The sequence below is a fragment of the Aedes albopictus genome, chromosome 2 (genome assembly GCF_035046485.1).
Source record: "Aedes albopictus strain Foshan chromosome 2, AalbF5, whole genome shotgun sequence".
Taxonomy (NCBI): Eukaryota; Metazoa; Arthropoda; class Insecta; order Diptera; family Culicidae; genus Aedes; species Aedes albopictus.
Window position 1 is genome coordinate 268,258,408 of NC_085137.1, and position 18,525 is coordinate 268,276,932.

At 39.0% G+C, this 18,525-nt stretch overlaps 1 protein-coding gene across 2 annotated transcripts in view; it reads right to left on the reverse strand.

The window, feature by feature from the left end:
- Positions 1-924: 924 nt before the first annotated feature.
- LOC109621778 (integrator complex subunit 3 homolog) overlaps positions 925-18,525 on the reverse strand; it is a 490,050-nt gene continuing 472,449 nt past the window's right edge. The window contains exon 14 of one of the 2 annotated variants that reach the window (XM_062854920.1): positions 925-1,100. In XM_062854920.1, coding sequence (XP_062710904.1) covers positions 1,032-1,100 — 69 coding nt within the window. In that variant the 3' untranslated portion in view covers positions 925-1,031. Of the gene's footprint in view, positions 1,101-7,005; positions 7,249-18,525 lie in introns of those variants that run through there. The other variant, XM_062854919.1, reaches the window with a different exon arrangement.

The window sequence follows — 18,525 nt, forward strand, 5'->3', positions numbered from 1 at the left end:
TCCCAAGCATCACCCAACGATCAACGACGAACGACTTACTGCAAAAGAAAAGTGACAATTTCTATTACATTGCCAGAATTCAATGACTAATTGTACTCACCGGAAACATCTTTGGAAGTGTCCTGGAACTGCAACCGGCAAAAAAAAAACTAAAACGATTCCCGAAGTAGAACGAGGGCAGATGGTTGAATTTTGTTGAACTTTATTTTGAAGTCAGCAACATAAACAATACGAGCTAAGTATAACATATTATGATAGATTAGATTATTTCCTAAACTGAGCTTAGTTTAAATTACAACAATCCTTAAAATGTTTATGATTTAAACGTTTTGGGTATTTTTACGATTCTGAGTGTAGGTTGTGCAAAAGTGGCAGCAGCAAGAAGACTCAAATTGACGAGGATCGTAGAAACAGAAATGGGGTGTCGAATCGACCTTCGAATCTAGTAGCCAAGGAAACTCACAATATTATTTTTAAACAAAATTCTTGATTTTATTAAAAATACCTTTGAGATTGGACTTTTGTATACATAGTTTTGTTTCACGTATGTTTATTTTTGGGATGTCGAATCTTTCACAGAAATCTACTACGAGTATTGGGATTTCAAACATTAGCAAAAACATTCAAATTTGTCTGTGGTTCAAATCTATCTTGAAAGTATACTATCGCTTCATTATTAGTAAAATAATCTAAATGTTTGCTGCATGACTTAATGAAAACATATATCAAACATTGTTGTTTTAGGCATTTGCCGAGAGTGAATGCAATGATATGTGGAGGAGAATATAAATAATCCCACGAAAATTATGTGTCAATCAGAGTCGCTGAATGTTTTTTTCCGTCGTTTGCCAGATTTTTGCTTAGACCAATCTTCCTGAAATGAAAAAAAAAAAATACCAATAAGCAATATGCAATGATGGAAAAAATTAAAGTAGTATGTGGGCAATGAACACTCATTGATTCTTGACACCAGTTGTCTAAAATTGAAGACACTGTCCAGCTGTCATGGATAATCAGCCGCCGTATACAAATCAAACGGAACACAATCTTTTCACGATAAACGACGGCTGGTTGAGATTATCAGCGTCTAAGTGATTAAGCTGGAACGAACAATAATAAATTTGTCAGCTTCTGTTACTGCTGCAGCTTTTATGTTGAAAGATAAGTTAAACTGAATCAGGAAAAACAAAATTATAATGGTACATAATTATAATTGGGACTAATTCGCACACAAGTTGGGAATATTTTTGTAGCATAACATGGTTGTCTACTGCCAAGCAAGTATAGGTAGGGTCTAAGACCATTTGAGCAGGATCACCTATATTGGACAGTTGCTGCTATGACACAGTCAATTTTGAACCGATTGACTTGATTTTTGAAACACGATTAGCAAGACGCAATATCTAGCTATGTTCAAAAATTCAAGTCAATTGGATTGAAATTGACTGAGTTGCAGCAGCAAGTGCCCAAAATAGGTGCTCCTGCCCAAATGGTCTTAGACCCTATATGTTGCAAGATACATCCAAAAGTTCCAACGCGATTATTTGAAAATTATGCAATAATATTGTACGTGTATTCCCTAATCGAACACGACGGTTCGGAACGTTCGTGCCTCCAACAGTTCCAAAAATCATCCGTTTTTGCCTTCACACCTGGTTTCACAGTCGATTGTGTCAAAAGTCACAGAGTGACACGTGCTTTTTTGTCTGTCTTACTCACATTTCAACTTTGCTCTCTTTCAACGATGACAGCAGAAGGTCGCATCAAAAAACGAGGTAGTTTGTGCAAAAGTGGCAGCAAGGAGACAAAACCAATAATTCGTTCAGGTATTTTATCAATACCTACAAAATATCAAAATATGTTATTTTCAATACCTGAGTAACCGACCAATATCTTGTCTTGGTATGATACCTGACTCTGGTATGCTGCAGTTATGTGTCAGTTATTCGTTTCTGCTCGGGTAGATCTTATGGCCTATATTCGCGAGAGTACTTGGAGGACCTAGAACATCTTTGTAAATCAGTACACTATGAGACTATCATCCATGGACCTGTAGGGTCGCATCTGAAATTTAATAACAACCCATTGATCATAAGTGGGTCATCGGAACATTTTTGTCAGATCAAGGTTTTTTCGACTCCTTTTGGGGTCCCTAACAACTGGCTAAAATTTGAGAGGGATCGGTTACGCCTACGTTTTGTGCATCGCGATTGAAATTTGTATGGAAATTCGTATGGGAAAACGTGCTTTTTTGTTTTTTTTTCCTATTTCATCTACTAATTTAACCAAAGTCATAATACTAAACCCGTTAAAGTATAGTTCATGATATACCTTACAACTTTGCCGAAGACAGCAGGGTGCTAAAATACTCACAAAAAAGTTATTATGCTCCAAAGTAAGGTATATCGAAATATATGCTGAAAATGATTTTTTCTGCCATCACTGCCCTCTGGGTCAATTATAAACTGTTATAGCATTTTGTGGATGCATTTTATCAATTTGGTGTCTTCAGCAAAGTTGTTTGGATTTACATGCTCTTTGAATTGCATTTGGACATAAGTTCGAAATTTCACCGCATAGGTGGCGCTGCGATTCAAACTTTTTTATTTCGCATCCTAGAGCTTGTAACCTGCAAGCTCAGGGATTAAGGGGGTAAGGGATCTTCAGGGTCGTAATTGTGATTTGAGTTGTTTCTCGGAGAGGCTGACTGTTGGAGGCACTGCTGTGAGCAGGAGTATGAAAGTTTACGATGGCTGATAAAGGGAACACACACACACACACAAATGTATAAAGCGATGACACAAAATGGTACCGAACAGGATCGAAAGACAAATTTCACTCAATGTGGGGATACTGGGACGTCGAGGCTTGATGGTTGCCTTTTCAACCCGGAAAGACGAACAAGAACAAAAATAGTGGAACAACAATTAACTAGACATTAACTCTTTAATATATTGGTGCACGGTAATTTTCTAAGTATTTACAATATAGGGGCATCTGGGGTAATACGCACTGTCGGGGCAAAACGCACCCCCTTTGTTTTTCAGGGATTATCGGTTTTAGAGCTTTGAAACCTTATCAGTCTAATAGAACGTCTTACTAAATGAGCATCTGGAAAATTGTACATATCTGCGTTACGTAATTAGTGAGAAAAATGAATAAAATTGAAAAGCACGATTCTGATGTAATTTTTCCGATCGTTTGTCGAATGATTTGATGGTGAAATTTGACCAAACATCTAATGCTGTTGTGTTTATTCAGTTCATTGAGGGCAATGCTAAGCATAGGAAAAATAACTTACAGTACAGTAATCTACGTAAATTATATGTTTTAAACTATTTTATTTTTTTTGCTATTGATTGGGGCAATATGCACTCCATTCGTTGGGGCAAAACGCACCTATAGAAAACAAGCTGTAATCATATCTATGAGTGCTCTATAAGTAATCGCAAACAAAATTGAGCTATTGTTTGTCTTAAAACCTTATAAAACATGCATTTTGTCTAAGAAGTAAAAAGTTTTCTAAACTCGACGGTGCATCTTGTTGGGCAGAGGTGGACAAAGCACAACGGAAACGAAATAACCGAAGAAGGGAACCGGACTCGGAATGAAACACTTCGTGTGAATGAAACTAGAAAAACTTTAATACACGTCTGAACGGGTTTAACGTAGGGGACTGAATGAATAAAGTTCACATTGATGCGCGCGTGGCGCGCTCGCTCGGCTCTGCTGTGGAAAGTTTTCGCAGAGTTGATCTCGCCTTCGATCTCGCCGAATGCCACACTGAGAGGAAACAGTATTGCATATCCCAACACTCCTCCTCAATGCTGAATCCTCGAACCGCTCGGCGATCTAATCTCCTCCTGACTGCTTGCTCTTCCGCTTCCGAACCTTCTCCGTATTGGCTCTTGCAATGCCAACAACGTAATCCGACAAATGACCGGGTGGAACTCCCCGATTACTCCTCCTGGATCGTTGCGCTTCTCCAGAACGTTCTTCCAGACTGACGATCCGATCTTCTTCCTTCACCTCTAGCGGGTCTGTATCTGCACCTGCATCGTCCATGTCGAAATAGTCTTCTTCTTCGCTTCTGTCGCTCTCGTAACTTTCCTTGAACTTCTCGGCTCCGGAAGGCCCTGCCTCCGAATACCACTCGATTTCGCTACCTGCTGATCCACCTTCGGCCACCTTCTCCTGAGTTGAATGCTTCGGATCCTGTAGCTCCAAAAACTTCGCTTCTCGGCTTATCGTCACCATATCCGTACCAGTATCTACGAACCGGTAGCCTTCATTCTCCTCCGAATATCCGATGAATGTTAGCTTCTTCGCTTGCTTTACTCCTGGAACTTTAACGTACGCCGGGCACCCGTAAACTTTCAGATGGTCCAGCTCTGGCTTTCGCCCACACCACTTCTCGTACGGTGTTGTATCCACTGACCGGGTCAGAAGCCTGTTCTGCAAGTATGCAGCAGCAACACAAGCCTCTCCCCAGTATCGCTTGTCCAATCCAGCATCTAACAGCATCGTTGTCGCCATCTCCTGCAGCGACCTGTTCTTCCTCTCGGCAACTCCGTTTTGCTGAGGCGTATAGGCAGTCGTGTATTGTGCTCTAATACCCTCGTCCGCAAAGAACCGACGCAGCTCGTTATTGACGTACTTACCGCCGCCGTCCAACCGGATCACTTTCGGTTTCCGTCCAAATAAGTTCTCCACGTTCCTCACGTATTCCTTTATCTTACCGGCCGCTTCTGATTTTCTCTCCAGCAGATAGATGACCGTGTATCGACTGAAGTCGTCGATAATTGTCATCAAAAATCGTTTCCTACCAGGCGTAGTCGTCCGCATTGGCCCACAGAGATCTGTATGAACCAAATCCAAAACTTGCTGCGACTTCCTTTCCGCTACTTTCGGAATCGGATTCCTCGACGACATAGCTTTCACTTTTCTCGCGCCCTCCGCCAGCTTCAACTTGTACAACGACCCTGATTGCTCACCGACAACCACTACCTTCCCGCTGGCATCACAAATCGAACACCTATCCTTTCGGAACTTCACTTTGAATCCCTTTGCCGTCAGTTTGTCTACCGACACCAGTCCACTGGTTAGGGACGGAACATACAGTACATCACACAATTTCACTTTGATTGCTTCGCCGTTCCCATCCACACACATCACTACACCTTCACCGCGCCCCGCAGTAGCGGCAATCTTCCCATCAGCCAAAATAACATTCGGGCCGGGCTTCTCGTTCAACGACACAAAAAAGTTCCTATCACTCGTCATGTGGCTGCTTGCTCCACTGTCTATGCACCAGCATTCGCGCTGTTCACGCCCTGCCACCATGAAGCACACGCTAGCACCACACTTTTCGTCTTCTACTTTCTCAACACTCTGCCGAACACGCGCACCGCCGTCTGGCTTTTTCTCTTCATCACCGTTCTTCGGCTTCGCCAGGTACAGCCGGCAGTTGCATCGCACGTGACCGGGCTTTTTGCAAAAATAGCACACTCTGCCCGAACCACCGTCGTCACTTTGCACCGCACTCTTCATCGCTTTCATGTCGAACGATTCGCCTGATCGTTCCCGCCGCCGCTCGAACTCGTCAAGCAACTTTGATTTGACCAGCTGCATGGTGATGTCAGCATCGGCACGACTCTCCAGAGCCGTGACCAATCCACCGTAGGAATCGGGCAAGCTGCGCAGGATCATCGCAATCCGCAGCGATTCTTCCAGCTCTTGGCCCGCATTCGCCAAACGATCGAACAAATCCATTAACACTACCAGATGGCCTTCGACGTCACCACCCTCCGCGAGATTCAAACTGCAAAGTTTCTTTAACAATGACACACGCGACGTGACCGTGCTCTTCTCGTGGTACGCTTTGAGCTGATTCCAAAAATCACTCGCACTGTTCGCCGTTCTCACTAACCCAAACTGATTGTCTTCAATGCACAACCCCATTGTAGCACGTGCTTTACTGTCGTCCTTCTTCCACTGCTCGGTGACCGGCTCCGGCTTGGCTCCGACGACGACATACCAGAGCTCCTCCCTGGTCAGGAGCATCTCCATCCGGAACTTCCAGATTTTCCAATTATTGTTCCCCAATCTGGCAAACGCAAACTTGTTCGGCTCCGCCATTTTGTCTCCGCACTGAATCACCACAGTCGAAAACGAAATCGATTGACTCGCGGCGCGAACACCCGAAACAGGAACACAGTTTCTCACACTTTCTTCCTACACTATCCGGAAGATTTATTTCGGATTTCCTCTGGGCCCATAACCTGTTGGGCAGAGGTGGACAAAGCACAACGGAAACGAAATAACCGAAGAAGGGAACCGGACTCGGAATGAAACACTTCGTGTGAATGAAACTAGAAAAACTTTAATACACGTCTGAACGGGTTTAACGTAGGGGACTGAATGAATAAAGTTCACATTGATGCGCGCGTGGCGCGCTCGCTCGGCTCTGCTGTGGAAAGTTTTCGCAGAGTTGATCTCGCCTTCGATCTCGCCGAATGCCACACTGAGAGGAAACAGTATTGCATATCCCAACACATCTTGCCTCAATGTTGTGGTGCGTCTTGCCCCTTTGTTTGAGTGCATCCTACCCCATTGTTGTAGTGCATTTTACCCCGAGCAAGGGTGCATACTGCCCCGCATAAACATACGAAGCCGTAATGTTAGTCTTTACAAAAAACGTTATTTTCAAGAGCTGAACTGTATTAAGGCTGAAATTTTGTTTGGTTTCTCTTAGAATGGAAGTATATGCAATGAATGCATGCATTAAACCAATAAAATATTGCCTTTTTATATGCATTTGGACGCATCTTCCTTAAGTGGTGCGTATTACCCCAGAATCCCCTACCACATTTATTTAGACGTCACATGTGTTTGGTGGGTTTTACTTGTGGTTTTCGGTGTTTGCTTGCTGGTTGAGAACTACTGTTGCTGGATGGTGATTGACTGGCTTGTCGGGAAAGGACGAGCGGGTGATCAGTCCGCTCATCTTCTGGCTGGTGATGATTCGCGATTCGGCAGACCAGAGCCGGACTCATAGGTGTCCTCCGACTCGTCTTATTCGCCAAGATGGCGGCTTGGAGATGCCGACTAGTCGTAGCAATGGCGGTTTCTGCTGGCTGGGATTGAGCAACGAACGTCGAGCGCGCACTATTGAACCGGATGGCTTGCGGTTCCGTGGTTCTGGCGAAGAAAGGCCACAAAGAAAAAGAAAAGGCCCAATGTCTGGACCTAACCACCAGATTTTAGAATCTTCAAAGTCCATTAAAGTAACCGCACCAAATCTTCAACTTCACAATTTTTTGCAGTTCAATTACCTTTTCTAGTAACCTGTTATACGTGTTGTTCTTTACACATTTTTCGTTTGTTTCGTATGTTATACATTACTATAACAATTTTACAAACATTATATTAAGAAAACAATTAACATTTTAACTCACTAACCCAAAGTATTCGTCGTACTAACACTTATTTTCAACGTTCTAACAAATATTTTTACCATTAACAACGCATGGCTAAAATTACTGACGACTAACAAAAAGAGAAAAAAAAACTAATTAATAATTCTTCCACTAACACGAGGTTTTATCAATTAACACTAACCTCAACATTTACTAACAAGTTACACACGCGCGCCCTACTATTACGTTCCAGCTTTTACAGCAGAAAGAGAACGGTTGCTTCGATGCTTGGAGCTTATATAGGCGACGGTACAAACATTTACCATTTATTTATGCTAAACATTTATGTTTTATAAGTTTTTATGTCCCACCCTATTTCATCAGCGAGAACAAAAAGGGCGAAGTAATGTTTTGCCCTGATCCTCAAACTGCTCGACCTCAGTGACACTCGCAACATGACAGCTGCTTATGAGAGGTGTGACATACTCATACACTCACCACTTGAGTGTCACACCACTATGAGTGTCACAGACCCGAAGTTTAATGGGAAATATTTACCAGGGGCGTATTGAGGGGAAATTTAGGAAGTGAAATTGGAAAAATCTAATAATTGTGGAGGAGCCACAAGACTACCTTGGAACCAATGGTTACAAGCTTTGGCGTTTTTGGCAATGTTGTAGAACATGAAAAAATATGAAAGTTTGTCGAAGACACCAAAGCTCTAGTACTTAACACAGCGATGTTATAGCGAAAATAGTAAATCATATCTCAAAGTTCACGTTTTTATACTACGTGTGGCATAAAGCCTGTATCCGCAATAATCGGGACACAGAAGAACGGCAGTAACTCTGTACTGAATCGATAAAAATTGGCCAAAAATTAACTGAGAACTCTTCAATGTATGTTTACTATTTGTGCAAAATTTCATAAAAATCGATGCATTACTTTTAACTGTGGATGAGAAACAAACAGATGTGGTTTTTAAGATTTTGTACAATCATGACCAATTTTCATTTGCATAATAGGTGGTTCTTTTCCGCTACAATTCAAAGTTCTGTAAGGATAATTTCGAAATTTCGTGAGCAGTTATGATACTCATAGATACACTTTCTTGCAAAATTTAATCAACTTTTATCAATTGGATTGGTAGTTACTGCTGTTCATAGGGGGTAGTGTCAGTGAACATGTTTCATGTTTTTTATGTGCGATGTTTGCCCATTCATAACTTTTGAATGTCTCTGTCAAATTTCATGAAATTTTCACAGAAGGTAGTTGATTATGTGTGTATTATGCCAGAAAATTTTGATGATTATTGGTAGAGTACTTTCAACAATATAATCGAAACAATACGGGCTGCTGACTAATTGTAGTCTGAGGGGCTAAAATCACGTTTAGCCCCATTATATGTTTCGACTATAAAATTGTTGATAGTGCATCGATTTTTCTGAAATTTTGTCTATGCAAGTAAAGTAGATTGAGAGGTTTATGTTCAAAATTTCAATCATTTCCTTTATCAAATTCAAAAGTTACAGCGTTGACAAGCTAAACCAGAGGCTGTACAAAATTCAATTGCACGCGTCCTACAGCAAAAAGTACTGCACCGATTCACATGAAATTTTGCAGGTGAAATTAACACATCTTATTATCAGGTCAAATTTGAGCAATTTTAACTTATCTATTGCAGAGTTACAGCTATATTTCTGTGTCCCGATTATTGCGGATACAGGCTTTATGTACTACATTGCAGCTACCTTGGAAGTAGGTAATTGTAGGGGGATTAGGGGCATAATGGACACCCGGGACGAAATGGACACCCCTGTTTTTGCCGAAACCGTTGACTTTTGTGTAAAACGTTTAATGCATAAATGTGAAGGAACAAGTCATTGTTCTATTTTTCAAAACTACCATTCGTTTTACTCCAAAATAACCAAAATATCATTGAAATTGAAGTATGTTTTTCATATGGTAGATTTCTTATAATTTCGAAGCAGCAGCAAATAGGGCATTACGAGTGTTTGAGTGTGTCCACCATACAAACAAGTGAGTTGTTAGCTTATCTACATGTATACGCAGATTTAACAATGGATGAAGTATAATATTTTTGATCAGAACTTACTAAAAATAGCAATTTCAATCATGTAGTCGATTCGGGGCGAAATGAACACTGGCAATTATGAATGGATGTACTCACATTGTATACTGTTAGGCGTTTTAGAGAGTTTGAAAAAATCAATCTGATTATTTTAGCCTAAATTTTTTTTAATTAGCTTTGAAGTTATGGAAACTCGTCTAAGATGGAGTATTATGTCTGTGGTATTGATCTCCGTAGGCAAATTACTTAACTGGTCGATATTCTCAAAGATACAGCATAAAATATGCAGGGGTGTCCATTATGCCCCGATGGGTGTCCACTTCGCCCCGTACCTTTCCTGCCAGCCCCAAAGAACACACGGTTTTCAATTCAATATTTCTTCTCAATAATGCCATTCTACCAGCTGTGAATGATTGAAATACGTAGGAAATAGAAATCCTCTACATAGAGATAAGCGGAAGTTACATATGTCGATTCGGCAACGCTGTTCATTTTGTTTACATCAGCTGCCAACACTTGCTGCAAAGCTAGATGTTCAAACTTTGTGCGTGACTTCGTAGTGGTTCAAGTTGTTTTGTTTACATTTTCTAATTATGGTAGATTTTTTTTTTCAAAATTTTGAAAAAAATAGCGGAGCAATCGATGAAATCTGAAATTTATTGCAAAGTGTTAAGCTAAACATATCGGCAGAAATGAAGCAAGAAGCAGCAATGAAAGTTTTTTCGAGAAGTGCAGCAACAAAAGTTTCGTCATAAGCTTGAGCTTTTGAAAGCAGAATTAATTAAATTCTATCTTTTTACTAAACTTACATATACCGTCAATTTCTCGATATTAAAAATAAATAATTTTAATTTATTTAGTTCGGATTGCAATACCGTTCAATCGACGCCTTCTTACGAACGATCAGCCTGTTCATTTGGCTCACACTTTGACAGTTCTTTCTGCACGATTGGCTTACAATGGCCGCCTCCGCAGATCTCTATAATGTAGGATTACTAGTAGGAAACAAGTTAAAGTTGTAGGCCAACTGATAATATGTCAAGTTTGTGTCTGTTATACAGGCCAAACTAGAAATCCTCTACATAGAGATAAGCGGAAGTTATATATGTCGATTCGGCAACGCTGTTCATTTTGTTTGCATCAGCTGCCAACACTTGCTGCAAAGCTAGATGTTCAAACTTTGTGCGTGACTTCGTAGTGGTTCAAGTTGTTTTGTTTACATTTTCTAATTATGATAGAATTTTTTTTCAAAATTTTGAAAAAAAATCGCGGAGCAATCGATGAAATCTGAAATTTATTGCAAAGTGTTAAGCTAAATATATCGGCAGAATTAAAGCAAGAAGCAGCAATGAAAGTTTTTTCGAGAAGTGCAGCAACAAAAGTTTCGTCATAAGCTTGAGCTTTTGAAAGCAGAATTAATTAAATTCTATCTTTTTACTAAACTTACATATACCGTCAATTTCTCGATATTAAAAATAAATAATTTTAATTTATTTAGTTCGGATTGCAATACCGTTCAATCGACGCCTTCTTACGAACGATCAGCCTGTTCATTTGGCTCACACTTTGACAGTTCTTTCTGCACGATTGGCTTACAATGGCCGCCTCCGCAGATCTCTATAATGGAGGATTACTAGGCCAAACTAAAGACACTATATGCAAAGACACGAAATGTTCCAATTGGAATTTCAAATTTGCTGTCAATGTCATTCCAATCGAGCAGGAGACCTGTCAAACGCGCTTTAAAAGCATTACTGATTACTCGACAGCATCATTGTCATGACAATCATCATCAACAGCAACAATCATCAGATTTCGTGTCTTTAGCATACAGTGTCTTTAGGCCAAACATACTCATTTGCTTAGGGTGTCCATTATGCCCCTAATCCCCCTACATATTCAAAGATATATTTGAGAACACTCCTTCCTTATCTGCCAATAAAAATAATACATCACGAATGATATTTCTTTTAATCATTATAGTGCGAGGTATGTATACATCTATAGATGTATGTTCAAGTAGTAAACCCTCAGCGTAAGCGATCTGCCAACACTATTGAGGATGTAGCCCCTTTGATTTTTTTTGATTCTCTTCCTGCATAGTGATCAACTTTCTACGTTCATCACTCCCGAGACGCAGGATTTTTTTTTTTTTTTTGAGATCATGGAGATGTCAACCGAGTTCATGCGAAAACCGGCGGTGGAATGGAGAGACGATGGATCATATTTGGAGGCCCAACAACGTGTGGCATCTTCAACCCTAAAAGGGATACCTTCATGGCCTCAGTTTCGTCACCTCGCTGAGTGTGTTCCATCAAAGACGAGCTCTGAAAGGCGCCTGGGGTCCAATGGACCCCAGGTATCCCTTTTAGGGTTAATGGTGGTGAATGGTGTGGCTGAACGTGGGGTGAAATTATTATCAGACTTCAACAATAAGTCGACTCGAGACCCGGCTCAGCAAAAATAACTGCTTCAAGTTGTTGAACAGCACAGGAAGCAAAACCCTAAACTTCTTTGAACTTTGTTGATGAAATGAATGAATTTTTGTTGATTTGAAGGTGCACAATACTCGATAATGAATCTTTCAATTCCTATTGTGCTAGTGATATCACATTTTCCGAAATAATACTTCATGGAATGTTATTTCCCGGACTGGCATTTCCCGGAACGTTGTCCTTAAAGCGGGGGGAGCGACACTAGTTTTGCCAAGCCGAAAAACCCCAAAAAAACCGAATAAAGTCGAAAAAAAACGGTAAAACCCACAAATCTTTTGCGGGTTTTAGCGACTTTTTTCAGCTGTTTTTGAGGTTTTTTTTGGCTTGGCAAAACTAGTGTCGCTCCCCCTGCCTTAAAGTCATTTCACGGAAAGAAGGCAATGTTTCGTACTATGTTAAAATAAACAAAATCCTATTCCAAGAGATCTTTCATTCCGGCAAGTGTGTCATTCCAGGAAATGGTATTTTGGGAGATAAAAGAGTTATATTTGGTATAAAATACAAATATCTATGTATATAAAAATGAATTTCTGTCTGTCTGTCTGACCTTTATGCATTCGGAAACTACTGAACCGATCAGTGTGAAATTTTGTATGTGAATTATTCTGGGGCCGGGGAAGGTTCTTAGCTTGGTGTGAGACGTCTCCGGTCTCTGGAACGGGGGGGCTCCCGTGCAGATAACTTTGCGGGGGACGTCCCTATGGAGCTGTATATCAAAAACACAGTAGGCAGGCAGTACGACGATTACCGGGACAGCTAGTATAAGATAAACGATTCATATAAGAAGTATATAACAAGCGCAAAAACGTAAATTTTCGAATATGATTCACTACTTTTGCTATAACTTCACTGTGTTAAGTGCTAGAGCTTTGGTGTCTTCGACAAACTTTCATATTTTTTTGTGTTCTACAACATTGCCGAAAACGCCAAAGCTCTAGGATGCGAAATAAAAAAGTTTGAATCGCAGCGCCACCTATGCGGTGAAATTTCGAACTAATGTCCAAATGCAATTCAAAGAGCATGTAAATCCAAACAACTTTGCTGTAGACACCAAATTGATAGAATGCATCCACAACCTGCTATAACAGTTTATAATTGACCCAGCGGGCAATGATGGCAGAAAAAGTCATTTTCAGCATATATTTCGACATACCTTATTTTGGAGCATAATAACTTTTTTTGAGAGCATTTTAGCACCCTGCTGTCTTCGGCAAAGTTGTACACGCTAACCTGAAACTACCCATCGACTGGGTCGATTCGACCCGGATTTTCATGTTGTTAGCAGTTGTCAAACTCCGGGTAACCCGAAAACCCAGATTCGCTGAATTTGGGTAAAGATCTGGGTAATCGGCACTTTGTCACTTTTCGGCTTGAGAATATGGCAGCGGTCAGGAGAACGCTGGAAACTATGAATGTTTTCGCGAAAAATATGCCGATAAATGACGGGAAAACAGTGGAATTATTCCGGGGAACTGTTTTCCAGCATCAGGTAAGTGAATAGCACGTGGTAACTGAGAGCTTTTTAATCAAAATCTAAATTGGAAATAAATTAACAAAATCAAGGCCCCGGAGGAGCTGGGTATCGTTTACCCAGATTTTGTCACCAACATCGGTAACCCAGATTTGAGTAAAGGTGCCTTTACTCAGTTTAGAGTAACTGCAGTTTTGCTCAGTCTGGGTCGCTTTGACATCAATCTGGGTAACTGAGGGTTAGCGTGTAAGGTATATCATGAACTATACTTTAACGGCTTTAGTATTATGACTTTGGTAAAATTAGTAGATGAAATAGTAAAAATACAAAAAAACACGTTTTCCCATACAAATTTCAATCGTGATGCGCAAAACGTAGGCGTAACCGATCCCTCTCAAATTTTAGCCAGCTGTTAAGGACCCCAAATGGAATCGAAAAAACCTTGATCTGGCTAGATACGACCGAATTCACGTTTTTCCATATAGAGGAATTCCACGGAGTCATGTCAGTCGATCCTGAGCGACCATTTCAAAAATATCTGAAACTTTGCACAGTTTTTCAATTTCATATAAATCGCCATTTTTCGATATTAAACCTTCATATTCACTCACGACTAACTTTTCAAAAGGGTGTATGCGAAAATGGTTCAAAAATATTCTAAAAGCTGTACAGCAAAAACGGATTGTTCGATTGTTATGAATTTTTCAGCAAAGTTAGATAACTAAATTATGATTCCTCAGAAAATATACACTGTAAAAAAATTCTTTTTTTACTTTAAAAAAATATGATCTTTGTCACAAAAACTCAAATATCTCAAAACCCTATCTTTTTACCAACGTCATTTTTTTAGGGGAAATGGCCCATTATATCAGCTATCTACCATAAAATTTTGGTGATGGTAAACTGATAAATAAAAAAGTTATGACATTTCAAACATTTCACAATTTTTACATTTAGTAACAAAAAAAATTTTTTCTGTGTAAATTATTTCGAGAATTATATTTTGATGCTGATTTTATTGTAAAGGCTACCGCCTGAATTAAACAAGTTGTTTTCATGATATTTGAGTTGATTATTCATAATTACTTTAGTATCTATTTGAAACTTAGACGCGATCCAGTGTTGTGATCAAAAATATTGACAGTGTCATACTTTTTATTGTACGTGACTGGTGAAAAAATCCCTTGATAGTGTTGAAAAACTGTTGATTATAAGAAAAATGGAATTAAACTTTTTTTAAGACAAAAGCTGTATAAAAAAAGTTTTATATACGCGTAAACGTCTAGTTTATCTGCAAAAAAAAATACCTCTTAGAGAACAGACTTTATGATCGGAAGAATGCGAGTAACATCAACAACAAATGCATGAGAGGTACATACCACAGACAAACAGACGAAACGCCTAGAACAATTTTAGTGAAAATCCATCGCCCAGTTCACACTACCACCACCTGGTGGAAATGTTTCACGAAACACTGCGTTGTGCAATATCGTCATCAGAAGGCGCTAGTGTGAAACGTCAAACGCAAAGAAAAACGATGGGCGCTCTTCTGGTTATGAAAGCTACAACCAAGATTCAAAATGATCGTTAAAGGCGTGGTCAATGAAAATTTCGTCAGTGTTACGTATGTTTGTCTGTTTACATACCATGACAATGCTCACGAAAAAGCAAAAAAATACTACCGCTATGGATATTAAAAATTGTATAGTGAATTTTTTCTTCAGCCACCCACCAACACCAAACTAGTCAGTTAAAACTAATAAGTGATTTTGTTTATTATAATCTAACGAACAACATGAACAATCGCTTTCTCAAAGGTCTTCAACTCAACGCTCTCTTGTAGACCGTTTGATGAAAAAAAAATGTTCAAAAGAGTTACGAAATCTCACCGAAAGCACCATAGATAAACCCAAATGTCCACGCATTTGCACGTCCAGCCGTCTAGAATTTGACAAACGAGCCATCTGTATATCATCGGTAAAGCAGGGCGCAGGAAGTTCAAAAACGACAACAACTGAGAAATTGCCAGAAGTGCTACGTGCAGAGAGTCATGCCACCGTACCATCAGCGACATCTGTTTAAACAATTTAATTACGCCCCTTTTCAAAAATGCTTTGAAATATTCTTCAACATCTATACCCATTTCAATATTTTTAACGTTGCAAAACATGATTTCAACATTCATCTTGAAGAAGAGGGAAAACACTTGTCCTCAAATGTAACAGCAAATTAATGAATAAACGACCAATGCGCGGAGAGCGTGATAAAATCGGAACATTACTGTGCATAGTATATTATATGTATACTAGCTGTACCCGGCAAACTTTGTCTTGCCTACTGCGTTTTTTTGACGTTTCAAGTTTCTATCCAAGACCAAGTCCCCCCGGTCACAAAGTATGGATGTTCAATTTTCAAAAACTCTCATTTTTTCCATGCTTTTCACCTCATAAACCTTCCTTGGGTGAAAACTAACAGAACAAAACTAAGACGATCAAAATCGGACCTTCCGTTTGCAAGCTATGCGCGGTCCCACGTATGCCACTGCATTTTTATATATATATAGATATAGATAGATATAATATATAATAAAAACAACTTGTTTTACTCACGCAAGGCCATTAACAATAAAATCAGCATCAAACTGCGATTTCCGGTTGAAATTATTTACACTAAAAAAAATTATTACTAAATGTGAAAATTGTGAAATGTTTGAATTGTCATAACTTTTTTGTTAATAAGTTTATCATCACCAAATTTTTATGGTAGATTGCTAATATAATGGACCGTTTTCTCTAAAAAATTACGTTGGTAAAAAAGTAGGGTTTTGAGATATTTGAGTTTTTGTGACAAAAATGATATTTTTTAATGTTAAAAAAGATTTTTTTTCACAGTGTATATTTTCTTAGGAATCACCATATAGTTGTCTAACTTTGTTGAACAATAAAATCAGCATCAAATCGCGATTTCCGGCCGAAATAATTTACACAGAAAATTTATTTTTTTACTAAATGTAAAAATTGTGAAATTTTTGAAATGTTATAACTTTTTTGTTTTTTAGTTTACCATCACCAAATTTTTATGGTAGATTGCTAATACAATGGACCGTTTTCCCTAAAAAATTCAAGTTGGTAAAAAGATAGGGTTTTGAGATATTTGAGTTTTTGTGACAAAAATGATATTTTTCAATGATAAAAAAGATTTTTTTTCACAGTGTATATTTTCTTAGAAATCACCATTTAGTTATCTAACTTTGCTGAAAAATTCATAACAATCGAACAATCCGTTTTTGCTGTGCATATTTTTGAATATTTTTGAACCATTTTCACATACACCCTTTTGAAAAGTTAGTCGTGGCTCTAAATAAAAATTTGATATCGAAAAATGGCGATTTAGATGGAACTGAAAAACTGTGCAAAGTTTCAGTTCAACAGAAAATCATGAATTAAAAAATTTCCTTAATTTTGATGCTGTTGCTTGGAATCGCTCTATAGCCCTTGACCCACCCTATAATGATCACAATTGTAGATCTGAAGGCTTGTGTTCGAGAGAGTTCATAGATGACCTTGAACATTCTTCACGCTAGTTTGCAAATACCCATTAAATGGGTCCCTAGTACCCATTTTTTGCATCAGTACTGAGCTGTCAAATAATGGGTGTTTTACAAGCTTCAAATAATGGGTATTTTTTCCACATTTTGAAGTACTACCATCCAACCCCTCAATGGGTGAATAATACCCATGTAAAAGTTTGACGAACAACGCCGCCATTTTTAGAATCGTCCTTGTTTCGTCTTAGAAGTATTTTTGTTGAGTTTTATAAAAACCTTTTTCATAAATCCGGGACAGTAAGACAACTGGGTTTATTTGCGTCGGTGGTTGCAACATCCAACGGTGAACCTCGCTGAAATTATATGATCACGACATTAAAGACAGGCCGATGAAAATTCATTCCGGGAGCTGGAAGGTAAGTTTCCGAACAACTTTTTGTACCGCATCCTCAAAAGTATCTTTGACTAAATCTTATTTAATTAACGTTTAGGACAGAGTAATGTCAAGTGAGGCATCCCTGAGGATGGACTTGGGATGGACAGTCCCTGAGAATGTCGTAGACCATAAGGCAGGAACGGCAAGCGGCTCTGAAGCCCCGCGCTGTTCGGCGGAAACGATTTAAAGTTTATTTTATAGATTGTGTAATCGTGTAATGTTACGAAATTGTTTAATTGAAATAAAATTCAAGAGAAAATTTTGCGTAATGCATTTAGTTTTTATATTTTCATTAGCATTGTGTTTAAAATTGTTTCTAATAGCTGGATAGCCTGGAAATTTTCCAAAAATGGGGCATTTTTACCCATTTTAAAACAATGGGTCTAATATACCCATTTTTTGAAGTTCGAGTCGAATACCCATTAATGGGTAAACGGCAAATACCCATTAAATGGGTTAAGCCACTTTACTTCGAAATGGGTACTAAAATACCCATTAATGGGTATTTGCGAACTAGCGTGTTGTAAATCAAGACTCTAAATTTAAGAGATGTCTTTCATGCACCTGTAGGATGTTGCATCGTATCAGTAATGTAATAGAAACCCACATTTGAGAACCATAAAACCTGAAGGATGTTGCACCGTATCAGTAATGTAACAAAAAGCCATTGATTACCCTTGTAGTCTTCAGGCCTTTATTCACGAAAGTGCTTGGGGAATCAAGAAAATCTTTGGAAATTAGTTACAGAACTAACTGGTCCTAAAGGATGTTGGACCGCATCAACAATGTAACCAAAATCCATTGATTACCTATGTAGATCTCAGGGCGCGAAAGTGCTTGGAGGACCTAGAATATCTTTGGAAATTAATACCATCGGCGTCATGGTCGCAATTTTTTCCGCCGTCAAGTTCGCAGATTGTGAACAATCCTCGGTACTCACTTTACGTAACTTATGTTTAGTCCCTTACTGTCAGAGCTGTCAGATCAGTGTAACACGCTAAATAAAATTTACACAAAAGGCAATTTACACGGAATAAAATACACGGTTACGAATATTTATTGGGTA